This window comes from Silurus meridionalis, chromosome 7 (genome assembly GCF_014805685.1).
Source record: "Silurus meridionalis isolate SWU-2019-XX chromosome 7, ASM1480568v1, whole genome shotgun sequence".
NCBI classification, from domain to species: Eukaryota; Metazoa; Chordata; class Actinopteri; order Siluriformes; family Siluridae; genus Silurus; species Silurus meridionalis.
Genome location: NC_060890.1, coordinates 16,325,491 through 16,343,409, shown reverse-complemented (window position 1 = coordinate 16,343,409; position 17,919 = coordinate 16,325,491). Strand labels below are relative to the sequence as shown.

The following is a 17,919-nucleotide window of genomic DNA, read 5'->3' as shown; positions in this document are numbered from 1 at the left end:
AGCACCTACCAATGTTTCAGAAAGGATGTATTTAATAAAAAAGGTATATAGTTCCTGGTCTCATGAAGGAAATAAAAATAGGTGCTAAATAACTGACTGCACTTCTGGAACAGTACAGTGCTAAACAACAGCAACAGCTGCACTTAGACAAGCAGTATTTTTTTCTCACTTAAATCACTGTAATGGACATATCTATATAGTTTACTGGCAGTTGCCATGGTTTCACAGGTATTGTTTAGTGTATATATATATATATATATATATATATATATATATATATATATATATATACCCGCCAAAAAGCATCGAGATAACCGATGATCGAGAAAAACGAAAACCAATATGGCGGCAATATATTAACGTGCTTGAAATTTCTTTATGTACATGATGTGCGTTAATAAATGAGAATGTGCATGCACGTGTTTTTGGAGTTTTTTTACACAACAGCGTTGCCGCGATTTGTTTGATTGGTCATGCGGATCGGGATAACCTGTAATGCGGATAAGGAGACGTAAGCCAAAGTAAATGCAAACAAAGTTTATTGAGAATACTCAGGAGATAATCCATCAATACTTGTAGCGAAGCAGTAATATCCAGTGATGCGCTCCGGGAGCGCGTTCCACGAAGTTCTGTGAAAGCAGAGACAGTTCGTTTAGAGAATCCACGGATCCGCGTTATGGAAAGCGCAGCGCTGGGCAGCAACGGATAAACGTGGCGCAGACAGCGTGAACATGGAAAACAGCAGAATCGGGGTAATCCAGGGCGCCGTTGAGAGAATGCGGAGTCCAAGAAGAAGGGTACATAGCGGGATACGTATACGCGATTACACAGACCACCATGAACCAATACATACGATCATGCACAAACAATAACGGACCGCGTGTATGTGGAGGTGAGGGGCTTAAATAGGAGATGGGATGAGCGAGTGAATGAGAGTCAGGTGTGTGTGATCAGCATGACTGCGACGAGCTCCGGGAGAAGAAGCAGGGTGCTTCGGGGAATGCCCAAATGCGGATGAGAAGTGCAAAACACATTAACTAACCAGAAAACAAAATAACAAATGCAAAAACAAAACAACAAATCCGAAAACAAAATAACAAATACAAAACCAAAACAACAAATCCGAAAACAAAATAACAAATGCAAAACCAAAACAACAAATCCGAAAACAAATTAACTAATTCTAAACAATCTATGTGGTTCTGCATTTCATGCACATTTCCGACCACTGACCTGTAGGGTGCTGGTTGTTCCCTCCATCCTTCTCTGGCTATGTCCAGCAGTCCCCTTGTTCGTCTCCCAAAGAGGAGCTTAACCGGGGTGAAGACGGTGTACGCTTATGGTGTTCCTTTTACGTTGAAGAGAACGTACGGTAGGAAAAGATCCCAGTTCCTCCCCTCCATGTCTATCACCCATTGTAGCATCTTCTTAAGCATTTGATGGAAGCGTTCCACCAGGTTGTCGGCCTGTGGGTGGTATACCGACGTTCAAGGGTTTTTGACCTGCAACAGCAGACAGAGATCCGACATTAGTTCGGACACAAAGGGCGTACCTTGATCTGTGAGGATGTTCTTTGGGATCTGGACCCTGCTGAAGAGCAGTATCAGCTCTCAGGTGATGATTTTGGTTATTGCTTTTCTCAAGAGGATTGCTTCTAGATAGCGGGTGGCAGAATCTACCATCACCAGCATATATATGTCTACGAGCAGATTTTGCAATGGCCCCACCAGGTCCATGCCTGTCCTTTCAAATGGTATACTGATGATCGGTAAAGGGATGAGCGGTGCCGGGGGGGGTTTGGTGGGCTCTGTGTGTTGCCATTGTGGTCATCGTTGGCAAAAATTCCAAACCTCTGCTTCCATGCCCAGCCAGTGGAAATGGTCTCTTAAATTCTCAAGCCTGTTCCGCATCCCTAGATGGCCACCAAGTGGGTTCATATGTGCCAGGAGCATTAGGAGGTCTGTCAGAGCATGGGACCACCAGCAGGTCGCACGCTTGTCCTCTTCTGTCGGTGGGGAAGTATAACAGGCTTTTTTGAATTATGGACTAGGATGCCGGCATGGGTTGGTAGTTTCTTTGCTTTTCTCTGTCTATCTCCAGTACCTGCTTCCAGCAGTTTATCAGCTCTTTTTGTTCCCGACTGAAGGTACCTTCTCTTGTGACCTGGTGTTATTGATTGACTCATCCTCGGTTGGGACTTCTTCAATGTCCCTTTGTACACACATCACCGGGATCGTTCCCTGCACTCATGGTGGCTCTGGTAATGTCGATGATTGGACCAGGGTGATGGTGCTTACTGTCTTACTGTCTCCAACAGGGCTGTAATAGGTAATAGAAGTGTTGTTTATACTTACCCTCACTGTGGGTGTTTATGGTTGTCTCCCTGTGTGGATCACACAGCCCACTAACCAGGTTTTCTTTTCCTGGTGGTCATGGCTATTTCTGGTTCTGTGGGCATGGGCTCATCCTGGTGTGGGTCGAATTTGAGGGTGCTCTTATGTTCTGCATGCCCAAAGCTTTTCTTTAGGAATTGGGTGCAGGGGCATGGGGTTTCCAGGGAATCCAGTCCCTCGTCCCTATTTTGAGCGTGGCAATCGTGCACTTCAGAGCCGACCACCTTGCGTTCTTTGGGGGAGCACTCTGAAAGATTTATCCATGGCTGCCTTTTCTATTTCTGCTGCTGATCATCTTTCTGGTTGCAATCATCTTTTGGTGGTATGTAGTAGTTGGTCCATTTGTATCTGTGGTGTTTTCCCAGTTTGATATGCCCGCTGGTGGAACTTTGTGACCGCGTTCGTGGGGGAGAACCCAGAGCATGCCAGAATGTCTTCCTTAACTAGGTCATAGTTGTCATCATCCTCTCTGGACAGACAGTAGTATGCCATCTGTGCTTTCCTGAAGAGAAAGAGGGTGATCTCGGGTACCTCGGTGTTCCTCCTGTGTAGCGATGTGCTCAAACATATGCAAGTACACCTCAGGTATCAATGTTCTAGGCAGTTGTGAGTGAGTTCCGATCTGTGTTGATGCCCGCAATTTACTCCAGTGTATTGCCTTGCAGCTGCTTCGGCTTTACCACAGAGACGGTAGACCTGGATGCGATGTAAAGAAGTGGTTATTGTGCGTTATTTCACAGTGAGAACAATGTGGTCGAGTGAGTGTGTGAGTGATGCTGGCATGCACAAACGTGCATAGAAAGTCCACAGCTCCAAGGAATCAGGAGAGTTCCCAACGAGTTCCGCAGCAGAGGTGCAGTAGAGCGTGGTGGGTCCTTGCGTCCTGGCTGTCCGAGCTACTGCTGCTGCCTATAGGAGAAAACAGAGAAATACATTTCAAAAGAGGCATTTGAAAAAAAGGAACCACCCCCTCGCATCTCTCTCCGTCTCCTTTTATGCACCTCCAGCTCCTCAAGGATGGTGAAGAGTAGCCGAAGCTTTGATTTGCCACCAGCTCAGTGACTTTCCACAACTTCGGTGCTGAACAGCCTCTGTCCATTTAACACCCTGCCGAAAGTCATGCTTGGAGCGTAAGTCTTGGTGTTGTCACAATATATATATATATATATATATATATATATATATATATATATATATATATATATATATATATATATATATATAAATATATATAAATAATATATATAATCATAATGTTTCACAATAGACTACTAAAAAATGAATCATAAAAAAGTGCTGGAATGTTTTGCTCAAGTTACATCGCTTTCATTGTATCTGCTAGGTCACTTGATCACTCAGAGGCTTGATACCTCATCCTATAACAAGGCAGCGTAATAAGAGATGAAAGACTATACAATAGGGAAAGGTATATGGTTATGTCCTGAGTTTTCCTCTAATTGGAAGAGGAGGAAAGTAAGTATGGGGGACATATTTACAGGAAAATATAGCTTATTATTTTTGCATCTGTAATTGAGCACACACACACACACACACACACACACACACACACACACACACACACACACACACACACAAATGCAGATTAAATCCCAACCCCTTGCTGTCCTCTGAAGAGAATTTAATCACACGTAAAAACCTCCTTGCTAATTGTGAGTATGAGGCTTAGTGCTGATTGATGAGTTTATCCTATGCTCTGACCTCTCTGACTTTTCCTCCCTCTCTCCTCCTTCCATCTTTCACTCTTTTCAAACACCCCCCAGTCTACCCTCATCTTGTCATTTTCACTCCTCTCATTTATTTCTCCATTCACCACACATCTTCTCATGCACTCCTTTGTCCTTTGAACTTTCTTGATTTCTTTTTCTACACTAGGTCATGCCATGGGCTGCCAAATTATTCCTTTTATCCACTGTCTTGGATAATGCTTTGCTTTTTAGATGCTTTAGCTACATCAAGAGACAAACATGCATTGTTTAAATCAACTGTAAAGAGAAAGATAAGCTGAATCCCTCTTTTCTCAGCTGGAAAGATCTTTGAAGAAACATGAAAATTAGCTGCTGGGATAATATGGTTTCTCATGGTCTTCAAACCATTCTTAGTAGTAAGGCAGTTTTAGAGTTGTATACTGCTAGTTATTTAGTTAGTTAGTTTGGTAGGAAAGTAAGTATGGGGGACATATTTACAGGAAAATATAGCTTATTATTACTAACCAAATAAATTACTCACAGTTAGGTAGTAGTCCGGTTGTTAACTTAACTAGTTAACAATTTAGAAAACAAAGTAAATAAATAAATAAACCTAAAGAAACTCAGGAATAGCAATTTATGTTCAGATATGGCTCCCTCAGTAAAACTCTGTCAGATTTTTTCTAGATGAGAACAACACTACAATCAATTATAAATTAAAAAATTTTCATCATGCATCTGTATCTCACAATGATAAAAATCATAGCGATGATACAGCAAAGTCAGTTCTATATTAAAGATTCATGCCATGTACGAAAAAATCCATTGCCAACATCATTTAAAAAGAGACTGTGAAAAGGACTTCATTTACACTACCATTCACATTGTATTATGAATTATTATTAGTTTTTTTTGGCACACATCACAGCCTTTAATATGTGTTATATTGGATGTGAAATTAACGGTGTATACCCAATTTTGCTTGCTGTTGTAGGAGTCTCAGAGATCTGAACATAGTGTCGGCTATCAATAACAAGTAGCACAAAGAAAGACCTTTTTTAGCATAGAATTGTATAACCCTTTTTTGCATATGAATTACAATCACTCTTAATTCATTTTGTAACATCTCCTTTAATAATTACATTTTAAGAAAGCAATGTTTTATTTTTTATGAACAAAAATAAATCAAATCAAAATTTTCCTAAATGTGTCATACCATCTTAGGTCAGCAGAAACATTTGCTAATCGATTATTCAACATTGAATGTTATTTTGAATGTATCTTTGTGACACACTGGTCATACAGCTGATCAGATTTAAACAGACACCCCCCCAACACCTTTAAATTACTCATAAGTCTTTATCATTTCACTGGTTATCTGATATAGAAATCATTTAAGGATGTGTTTCATTCATATTTAATTACTTGTGTAGGTTAAATGTATACACAGAATTTAGCACTAAAACCAGCATCCATGTTCTGTCATTATTGAAAGCGTGACTACATGCTTGATCAGTCACCAAGCTTGTGTTATGGTGAGCCAGTACTGGCCTCATTGACCCGATGACACTTTTATTTCCTGGCATTAGCAGGGGAATTGGCTAAGCACTTGGGATCTGTAGTTAGGATAGTGTGATATATTAGCCTGTTCCTGAGCAAGTCACTGGCCAAATTAGAACCCTGACTCTAGGTTAAGTGAAATTTATGTGCTTTCAGAGACAAGGAAAGCCATGACTGGAATTGGAGACTATACGGTTTAGGTTTAAGGATGCATGGCTGAGTTCAACCTCATTGCAAATACAACCATTCTATATATATATGTTTGAGCTTGTAAAATATAAACACTGGTTATACTGCCCATAAGTGTTAATATGTGTACATGTTATTATGCTATGGACAGCGCCTTTATTAACTAAAACAAGGTGATTGCTATCCACATCAGACAAGGTGGTACTATACATTTACATTTTGTTTCTCCAAAGTGGTACATTTAGTGTCCTACACTTCAAATACTCAGTGAAAGAACTGTTTATGCACAAACAGTCAATAACCATACAGTCAATATTTTACAGATTAATAACTAAAAATCTCCCATTTTTTTATTTACTCTCTGCTCTAGCATTAATTTTCCATCTTGTGTTTACAAACTCCTAGTACAGCATCTCATTACCTTAAACTAACAGCTTGTGATTGGAGACTATCTGACTGCAGCCTGGGCTTTGACCCTTCAGTTAATTACTGACTGTTTGTCTGAGTGCTGTGTTTACCAAAAGAAAAGGACAGTTCACTGTGGCATAGGGGTTTTGTTCAGTAATCAGCCCCTTGCATTCTTTAATTAGTGATTTCTTCAAGGATGTTTGGATGAGGAAAACCTTTAGTTTGCATTTTACCCATCAAAACAACAGACAGCAATTTTCCTCCTGATGTGTGAATGTGTCACTGACATCTCATTAGGTAAGAAAAGGTTTCAAGAGTTTTTTAATGTGGCACATCAGCAAATACTGAAAACATTTAGTTGAATCATTGTCAAAATACTGCACTTTCATCACAGTCTTACACATAAAAACACACAAAAAAAACCTGTTTTTTAAATGCACTGTACTCTCAGACTTAAACATAAGAGCTTAATATAATAAATTGGCTAATGAATGTGTTTTTACATGTTATGTGGAAAATCCGAGCTGCACAACTTGTTCTGAATCTAAAAGCTGTCGGATTTTCTACGTTTTCCCCCTTTGTCTTGTAGATGCAAATTAGACAATGGCATTAAATGGTTGAGGCACAATGTCTGTCAGATTAATAAACAATGAATTGAACATAACACAGCTTGACGATGTAGTAAAATAATCAATGACAGGATGGTGTGATGTCTGACATGAAAACTGTTTACAACATTTCCTGTATTGTTTCATTCCCTTATCCTAGAGCAATTTTCAAATGATCACACTTACTGCAGTAGTGTACATTATTGTAATTAATTCTCACCAGCCTCCACCATATTCATCTCTTTTTAGTAGGTAATTCTGTACATTTTCTAAAGGATCGGGTCAAAATATAATTGTCATTTACAGAAAAAAAAGATAACAATAAATAGAGAGACAAATATTTATCTATGTTGAAGACTCTCTCGTGAATGCTGATTGTTTGAAAGCACTTGTACTGAAGACACATTCCATAAATAATAAAAAGAGACATCTCCTTACAGAAACCTTTACCTAAAATAAAATAAAATAAAAAAACACACCAAAAAAATTTAAACACCAACCAGAGGTGGGAAGTAATGAGGTACAAATACTTTGTTACTGTACTTAAGTGATTTTTCTGGTATCAGTACTTTACTATTTATTTTTCAGGCAACTTTTTTACTTTCACTCATTACATTTTTAGACAAATATCTGTACTTTCTACTTCTTACATTTTCAGACCAGGCATGTCACTTTCATTTCAATCTATTTGGTGAAATGTATTTCTTCTTAATATCACACACCACGGACTTAGGCTAGTCTATAAAGCTAACAATGTGCACAGCAGAAGATCTCACGTATGGGATTAACGTGGATGAGACAGAGGGAGTCAGTGATGCAAACATGAGAATAGAAACATTTCTGGTCACCTGACCATTATCATTTTTTGCCTGTTTTCTATATGGTGGATATTCAGTCTGGATACATTAATTAGATAACAAAATTTTTAATTGTTTTAATATGATGTGAGGTTTATTTACCAGCGTGACACTAAAACAGGTAGTAGTAATGGCTACTTTTTACTTAGGTAAATGTCAGAGCCCAAACTTCTTTACTTTATCTTGAATGAAAAAATGTAGTCAGTACTTTTACCAGAGTATTTTTATCTGTACTTCTACTTGGGCGAAGGATGTGTGTACTTTTGTCATCTCTGTGACCAACACATTTATATCTCTTTATTTTAGTCAACTATTATTCAACAATTTGATCTTCTAAACATGCTGAACTGTCCAAAAAGTCAGTAAGTCTTAACAGCAGTACGGAAATAGATCGACAAAACACCAATGCTGAGCCCAGGGATTTTTTTCCAATGGAAAAAACACAGGGGGTGCTGCTATTATACAGGAGCTATGGCTTTTCATCCCAACCAAGCAGGAGCACACGTAATACAACTCGAGTCATTTTAAGATCTATACCAATTAATTAAGTAAAATGAGTACTGCTTGGTTGGGATGAAATCTTGCAGGTTCATTGCAGATGAGATTGAATCTGTTTCTTAAGCCTACTTTTGCTTACCGAAGCATGACAAAATCTGCATTTATCTCAACATGTACATTTGTGGAAAGAAGTATTTTGTCTCAGAACCCAGTAATTGAACAGAGAAATAAAGGTTTTGTAGGGCAGTGCAGTTTACATAATGCAAGGCTAGATGCAGTCTCAGCAGCACACAGCTATTTCTTTTTTTTTTTTTTTTTTTTTACTTTTCCTGATATACAGTTGTGATTAGCTGAAGCTGAGATGCAGCACGTCTTTCGGCAAGAGAGCGGCACGTAATCCTCAAGCTATTAATTAGTAAAGAAACAAGACTGTTATTTCCCCTTTCTCTCACTCATCTTTATATCATGCTCTTTGTCTGCCCCTCCCTGCATATTTTGAGACAGTGAACCAAACTTGGTCCCAAAAGATTTAAAAATGCATTTTTCAACTTTCTTGGAGTAGAAAACGTAAAGTTTACCCTTCAAATTGTCAAAGTTAAATTTCAAAAGATGTCAGAAGATCTTCAGTCTTATTCATAAGGTGTATATAAATAGAATAGAGAAAAAGAATCTCATATCAAAAACTTTCAAATGGTTTAATTGCAGATAACTACACATTTTATGTCACTTAACATTTTTATTTCTCTCTTTCATTCTTTCCTCTTAGCTTCATTCAAATTCAGATAAAGGTGATGGCTCTGTCAGATATATCTTAAGTGGGGAAGGAGCTGGAACTATCTTCATAATCAATGAGGTAACAGGAGATATCCATGCCACCAAGAGTCTGGACCGGGAGAAAAAATCCCATTATGTTCTTCATGCTCAAGCCATTGACCTGAACACCAACAAACCCTTGGAACCAGAGTCTGAGTTCATTATTAAAGTCCAAGATATCAATGACAACGCACCCAAATTCCCTGATGGTCCTTTCATCACGTCTGTTCCTGAGAGGTCAGAAGTCGGTGAGGAATTTTTAATTTTTATTTTGCTTTGTATTATAATTTTTAAATGCCAAAAGTATTCTAATGTCTTCTAATTTAACTAAAACGAATTGCAAAAATGCTGATTACCTCTACAAGAATTTCAGAATGCAATTTATCATTAATTCCAAAAATCTTTCTTGTGCACACTCACAAAAATAAAGCTACTAAATGTGTAAATATTTATTCTCTGTCAGCAATTAAGTTTATTTTCAAAAAAATATTTTAGTGTCAGAACCGAGTGTCATTTTTCTGTTCTCAGTTCCGTCTTCCATCTAAATCAATTATTTTATCTTTCTCCTCGCAGATTTACACCATGGATTATACTAGGTGTATCTGTAGGAGACCCAAATTCCCAAGGAGCCCTAAAACATTTAGATAGCACTTAGTGAAGCACTTTCCACTCTCTTTCAGTTCAGAAAGCTGGAAAAGAATAAAGTAGAGAGATATTGAGAATTAAGGAATGTGTGAGAGAGAGAGAGTGAGCAAGAGAGAGAAAGAGAGCGAGAGAGAGAGAGAGAGAGAGAGAGAGAGAGAGAGAGAGAGAGAGAGAGTGCCAGATAGAGAAAGAGAGTGATTCATTTAAAAAGCCCCTCCAATGTCTATTTCACTCATGTGATTCCATCAATCCTTGCTTTTGTTTTATGGTTGTCCATTTTCCCCCATTTTTAGCAAGAACAACTAAAGCCATCTTCTGCACTTAGTTGCATTTGTTCACTTCTAAAAGATGTACTCATTTTTGCCCTAGTGGTCCATATACACATTCTTGGTACTTATACACTCAGTTGTTGATTTTTTTAACCTGCTTTCTGTGAAATTTTTAAAACATCTTTTGTTTTTATAATTAGTTTGTGTCAGAACTGAAGCCAAATATGTTAATAAGTAATATGAGCATTGTACTGCTTCTTAATTCAGCATTGGAATAATAGTTTTGGATTGACTATAACAGCTGCTATTAGGTAAGATGTTTACTTTCTTATTTTTGCCCTATAAAATTCAATTGGTGTATGGGCTTGTTCAGTAGCTTATTTGGAATTCAAAGTATTGTTGTTTTGATGATCATACTCCTAAAAACAGCATGGCTGGTTGTAATGGCTAAGAGCTATTGGCGCATTTTCATGAGTGTAAAATACAGTGTAATCTTTATTTCTTATAATGTCTACTCAAACGGTAGGGGAAGCTATAAAAACAAACTTTTATATAAATGCAACCGCATGGTGAGGATTTTTAAATGAGATTTCTCCATGTGGATGAACTCCTTTGTTTTATTTAATTAAGCATTTAAATGTGTTTCCCTATGGAATAAATGTAAGTTTGCACATTTTAAATCTTTTTCCAATCCATGTGCATTGGAAAACTTTTCAAAGCAAAAGACACAGATGGATGTTGACCAGCATGTTTCTCCAGCACTGTGAGTCAGTGTAGAGTGGTGTTATTCTCTCCAGGTTATGTTTCATAAAATATTAAGTGTAAGAGTGCTGAAACCAGTGTATTGCTAAAAGTGGAAAAAAAAACTGCACTACTCAAAAGTAGAAAGAAAAATATAACTTTAGCTTGTCTCAGATTGTTACCTGACTTTTAGACTACAGCACGACTAACAAAGGAAAGGTATAGATTTCATCTATATAAAGAACCATATAATTCCTGACAGGTTTGTGGTTAGCTAGTTAACCAATTAGTGTTAAGAAATGTGTAATGCTGTTTTTAATTAGAGAATAAGTCACGTGATGTAAAAAAAAAATGTTGAAGGGCTTCAATACCTAATTCGTCTTTGTTTCCAAGCAACATTACCTAGAAAACAGACTTTCTGTTAAGCCTACAGTACTTCAAATACAAACCACAGTCCTGCTGTTCTCTTAACAAAAAGTACAGAGAACAAGAAGGAGGTCTTTTCTGTAATCTTTCTCAATGCATGATTGATGCATGATTTCTTAATCTTGAATTTTTGTGTAAAAAGTGGTATAAACTGTTCAAGTCTTAAAAAAAAAAAAAATCTGAAGAAACTATTTGTAAGAGGCTTGAATTTTATTGTATAGGTTCAATGGTAGGACAAAATCTCCCTTTTCCCCTGCTTGTTAGCTCCTTTAGCTGGCAGAACTTACACCCAATCAATCATTATTGACAAGCTGTTTGTTTGGAGAGGGTTGTACAATTGAGGGAGCTGACGAAGGCTGTAGATGCAGGAAGGAGCAAATAACTCACTGTGGGTTTTTTCCCCCTATCAGGGTCATAGTGCTCCATTTGGAGATGTTTGTAGTGAGGGTTCAGGGCTTCAATCTTAACACTAAACCTCTCCAATACTGTCACACACATACACCCATACCAATATTATAAACATTCTTACAAAAAAATCTATATGTTTGGTAGGAACAAAATCAAATGTGTATAAATAGTATTGTGCTGATTCAGTGGTTTATTAACTGAGAACAGATATGTGAAAATGCATTTGATGACAAGACCACCTTGCCAGTTGTTAAGCATGGGGGGAACTGTTATGCTTTGGGATTATATGACAGGCAGGGACACAGGAAACATTGCACATGTTGGATGGAAGAATGGATTCCAGTAGATTTCAGCATATTTGGGAAACAAATGTGACACAGCCACTGCTGAAGCTGACAACAAGAAAATGATCCAAACATACCTCAAAATTCAATTCAAAATGAAGCCACCATCCACAATGTTCCTAGTTTACTGAAGAAATTGTTTTCTTTTTTCTTGTATATATTTTTTTTTTCACCCATACATAAGCAAATTCCAATAATAAAATTACAACTGTATAGACAATAAGATATTCAGGCTTGAGGTGATTATGCATAGTGAGAATAAACTGTGCCATTATCATTTGGATCTGTAGACTTAGACACTATTCATAGAGTTATGTGTGTATGTTTTATCACTATATCATGTGAGTTATGTGTGTAAGGTGGAGATGCCAACATTAGTAAACTGTCTACATTATGTTTACTAATGTTCATGACCTTAATAATATTTCTTGTGTAATTAAGTAGAAGTACAGCACAAATGTCTAATTGATTACTACAAATGTATTTTGGTTTATACAAAAGATATTTGGCCATTAAATCATTACCTGCCTTCTAAGTGTGGGTGTGACCTCAGAGGATGAGTACTGTGGGCATGTTTACAGAACACATTCAATTATTCAAAACATAGAAATTTGTATTAAGTATTTGGGAACTGAAAATAGTTAATTCAATCCACAAATATAGCCTACATCAGGCAACTTCGTGACCTTAATTTAATATCTTACAGCCATACTAAATACAGTGTTTTTCATCCCTCTTTAGGCTTTATGTTTTCTTGTGATTCCAGTAAGAATAACAGATATTTTTTCTTTTTTATTATGTGATGTTTTATTATATAAAATTGAGTAATTTTTCATTCTCCCGTTTTTAATATTTTATTTTCTTGTGTTTAACAGCAGTGGTCTTCTAATTTTAAAAGCCCATAGTCTAGACACTATTATACTATTGTTGCACATTTCCTATCTATCTATCTATCTATCTATCTATCTATCTATCTATCTATCTATCTATCTATCTATCTCTCTCTCTCTCTCTCTCTCTCTCTCTCTCTCTCTCTCTCTCTCTATATATATATATATATATATATATATATATATATATATATATATATATATATATATATATGTATAAAATAACCTTTTTTATTTCATTTAGAATGTGTCTTATAAGAAGAAAAAAATATATAATTTTTGGTCCTCGCATATTCACACATTTAGACTAAAACTGCATATACACACACACACACCATTCTGCATACTGCATTAGGCTAAACTCTTTGAGACAAAGTATAATTGACATTTTATAAATATATTTTGATACACATTTTATACAATTTTAGCTTGATTAAACAGTCTTATTAAGCATATATCTAAAACTGTAGTTCGTTAAGTATAAATCATTAGACCTCATATTTTGACTAAGAAAAACTATTTAATAGAATATAAACATATTCCCATGGATTAGATATAAAAGAGTTTGGCCTCAGGAAATACCTAGTAGCAGTAGAATAACTTTTATTGAACACAAAAATGGTAAAAGCACTAACAAACTATAAGAAAATATAAAAACCAATAATGTCCAAATTGCAGATGCAATGCTAAATTTGGATGATTTGTCTAAGAAAGAAAGAAACTTTAGTTTTAGTAGGTCAAAACAAGAGCATGTGGATTCCCTTGTTGCATTGCCTGACTGAAATGCATGAATAGATCTGTTTCGTTTTAATTACAAAATCACTCATTTGAAACAAGAAGTGCATTTCGGTACTAGCCCACTTCATGAACTTATTCCAAAATCTCCTCTTTAAAATAAACTACTCAGTTTATTTTAAGTTTACTTTAACTGTATGCAAACTGTTAGATAAAAAAAAAAAATATTTACAGAATAGTGAAGTTTACACTTGTTTCACATCCTGATTGGGGACTGAGATATTCTCTGCCGCCTCACCGGGTGATTGCCAGCCAAGACAAAGAATGTGTTAATGGCTTGAATCCGTTTTGGCTTTTCAGGAACAGTGGATCAGGTTATGTGCACTGGGTTTACTGTATAAATACAGTAGCAAGAGGGAGCCCCCTAACTGTGATTGCATTGTCTTTACCAGTTCTGAATAGAAGGCAAGAAAGAGAGAGCAGAAGAAAAGCCAAGGGAAGCCTTGGCCTCAATAATCCAAAGCTGCATCCAATGTATTGTAGTGCTGGTAATAAGTCAACACCAGACGGTGCAGATAGATGGATTGACCTCAGTGTGCAGTAATGAGAGTGAGAGTTAGAATGAGTATGGGGGTATGAATGAGATGAGATATGTGACCTGAGTTTTTGAAGGCGTCTTCCATTACTAGAGGAGGGAATAAGTAAGAAAGAGGAAGGTGATGCAAGCAAAAGGAAAAAAAGATAGAAATGTAAGAAAATAGTAAGTGTCAAATGCAAAAGCTAAAGTTGAATGAAATTAAATAAAATAATTAGATTCTGGGACATGACCAAATGTAGATTAGTATACAGTATTTGACTAAATGACTGTTAGCTATGAGGTTTCTTGTGGTTACATTAGACTACACAACACTTTTAGACTTGTATTCCAAGCAAGCTAAATAATGAATCTAATAAACACCACACTGTGGGTTTCCTGAAGCAAAGCACCTAATATTTAAAAAATATTTAAGTTTTTGGTCCATTTAATTAGATCAGAGAGGCCTATATATAGAATACACTTATAAATATGCACTTAAGCAGGCAATTATATTATCCACTATAATATTCAGTCCTAGATATGTAAAGGATTGACATTTTATGTCACCTTCTTCACCTAGACTGTACTCTCTAAGATGGAGCTAGTATATAAATGTATTTGCAGTATGTTTTGAAGTGAGCTTGACTCTTCTGCTTGATCTAGATGTTGATGGGCAGTGTAGGAGTACTTTTATTTTCTAATAGCAAACATCTTAGTAGTTGTGAATCTCAGGCATGGCTTACAGAGTGTTTTCTCTGCAGGTACCTCAGTATTCCAAGTGATGGCAACAGATGCTGATGACCCCACCTATGGAAACAGTGCTCGTGTGGTGTACAGCATTTTGCATGGACAGCCATACTTCTCTGTAGACCCTCAAACAGGTAAAAGACTAAACCATTTACATTTATTTATCCTTGTTCTTGTTGTGATGTTGCTATATTTGGAAATACTGGTATTTTCAGCTTAAGTGTTAGTCAAGACCTTTCTCACAGGTCTCTCTAATGTATTGTATAGAGCTTTTAGAGAATTATTATCCTTTCAGGAAGGAGAAGGTTTTTGACAGAACAAGTTTTAGAAAAGGTGCTTTTTCAAACATCATCGATTATTATTGTATAACCATTGTACATGAAAACAATACAAAAATAATTAATCTTTTGTCATGAAAGTGAGATTGGAAAGTACAGCATTTATGAGGTAGAAGAAAATGTTTCTGAAATTGTGAAAAGAAAGATAATCTGAAAATGTTTGTGAGGCAAGGTCAGATTTTTACAAGGCTATATTAATGGTTTAATGCTAGAGCAAAGTGAAAAAAGGGAACAAAAGACTGACAAGGGTAGTCAAAACTAGTTGATCTAACTATGTACCACTAACTTGTAACGTGTCATTCATTGCTAAATGTAACATTGTAATGTGGACAAAACACTTCGGGACGTATCGCACACACCACAGTCTGATCTATGTTATTCTTTGTTGTACCAGAAGCTATAAAGACTTCGATGATTTGTTGGTTCACTGCATTTCTGATTGACTGTAAGCTGACAAGGATATTGCGGATTGCAGTAGGTGTCTTGGCAATAGAATATGTAAATAATTAAATAAAAATATCTTTGAATGCTTCAAATTTTTATTATCATTAGTACTATTATCACGTTACATTGTCTGACTTTATCCCATTGTGTAAAGTGTCTACTTTAAAAGACTTTGATGAATACTGTGAAAGGAATGCTTTTGCAAACCTTTTCATATTAAATTGTGTTGCAACTGCCTTTGACTGCAGCTTACGAAAAGAGAAATTAGGCTTATTACAGGAATATTCTGAATGCTTTTTGTTTGACTTTAAAAGTTGGAAAATAAGCTAAATGTGCTATGTATTATTATGAATTTGTATGATTACAAATTAATCTTCAAACAGTCAAGTAAAGATTTTTCAAATATAAAAGATTTTGTCATCATCAAACATAAGCAGTGTGTGAGTGTGTATATATGTATGTATGTATGTATGATCACCTATCGCCTTTTTATTTAATTTATGTTGCAGCCTGATACTACAATCATTCAAATGGTTATAGATTTTTTATGAATCTACACTCTGTACACCATAATGACAAAGTGAAACAGAATTCTAAAAAATGTCTAAAAAGAAAAACCCTAGAATATCATTTGTACATAAGTATTCAGACCCTTTGCAACAACACTTAAAAATGAGCTCAGGTGCCTCCAATTTCTCTTGTTTCTACACTTTTTACACTTTTTTGAAGGCCGTAAAGCTGACAATGAATATCAGAACAAAAACCAAGCCATGAGATCTAAAGAACTGCCTGCAGAGCTCAGAAAGAGGATTGTTGCAAGGCACATGTCTGGGGCAGGCTATACTATATATCACCAATTACGTACATTATTTCCTTTTTTACAAATTTTATTTGTATCACACAAAACACAAAGTTTCGATTTGACTCAGACATGCACACATTGTAAATGATTAGGTCACTTTAATCATGCCACAGGAGGCTCTGATACTGATTTAAATACTGACTGAATTTAGCTTAAAAAGGACATTTCCAGTTATTCTCAAAGACAGCACATTTGAGTGTCTGTATACTTTACACATACTGCACCAAAATGTGCACTTACATCAGTCACAATAATGAAATTCGTTTGAAGAAAAAAAAAAAAGGTGATGACTGTGTCAGTGCAGGATTCATCCTGTACTTGTGCAGCCATGAGACATTCTTTTTTCCCCCTCTTTCTCTCTCTTTCTCTATCACAGGCAAGCACATTTACTCTTATAGACGCATGTCAAGTTGTTGACACAGATATTCCACCAGAAAGACAAACAAATTTAAAAGGACACACTCAATATCCACAATGGTTTATTTTTAGCTTATTCAGGCCACAATGCCACAATAACTTGTATGCAAAAAAACAAAAAAAACATTTAAAATAAAAGCCTGACCTAAACATTTCCATCAACCTCATTTGACACATACTGCATCAATTTTTTTAAATCAAACCTTTATAAATGGTAAAAGGGGTGAAAATTGATACAAATTTCTAAGTATAGGCCGATAATTTATCTACTCAATATTTGTTTAGATATGGCTCATGAGAAACCTTTCTTTCTTAAAATTTTGATAAAACAGGAAACACTGAACTTCCATAAAATATATATATATATTTTTGTGCTCAGACTCAACCTGAAAACAATCACTTGAGCAGTCAGGAAAAAAGAATTCTCTTAACTGTCACCTGCTTTAACCCTGCAAAGGTTGAAGGTGGATTTATTTTTTTGACATAGTAGTCCTTTAGCGAGGAATCATGTCACTGAGAAAGCAGGAGTGACAGGAGAACATGGAACAATATCCTGTTCTACGCAGACCTGTCACGTTCTAATTTTGATCTAGGAACCTGTGGGGCTTAGCATGTGACATTTTTGTCTAAAGGCACATGCACTAGTTATAGTGCATAGGGCGAATATATTTTCTATGCATATAAATGATGCACACAAATAAACTTAACAGAAACACATTTAGAACTGAACATTAGTTTGCCCATTAAGGCAAATTATGCTACACTTTTGCTACTAATTACACATACTAAATACTATATTTGCCACATTCACAGTTTGTGAAATTAAATGGTTATTGCTTACACATACATTGGTGCAAAATCTTTTTTGTACAAATCATTATGTATTTTACAATTAGAGCCAACATGATTTAGATGACTGTGTGATAATTTGTATAAAAAGTTGGTGTGGTTGGATATCCTATATAAGTATGGCATATAAGTGTGTACATAAAGAATAGATGCTCATCCTACCCTTAAACCCAACATTAAACTTTGTAATATATG

At 36.1% G+C, this 17,919-nt stretch overlaps 1 protein-coding gene across 2 annotated transcripts in view; it reads left to right on the top strand.

The window, feature by feature from the left end:
- Nucleotides 1–17,919, top strand: part of LOC124389235 (cadherin-18) — a 94,475-nt gene that overhangs the window by 22,614 nt on the left and 53,942 nt on the right. For both annotated transcript variants that reach the window (XM_046854569.1, XM_046854570.1), the window contains exons 3-4: nucleotides 8,986–9,280; nucleotides 14,829–14,948. In XM_046854569.1, coding sequence (XP_046710525.1) covers nucleotides 8,986–9,280; nucleotides 14,829–14,948 — 415 coding nt within the window. The remainder of the gene's footprint in view (nucleotides 1–8,985; nucleotides 9,281–14,828; nucleotides 14,949–17,919) is intronic.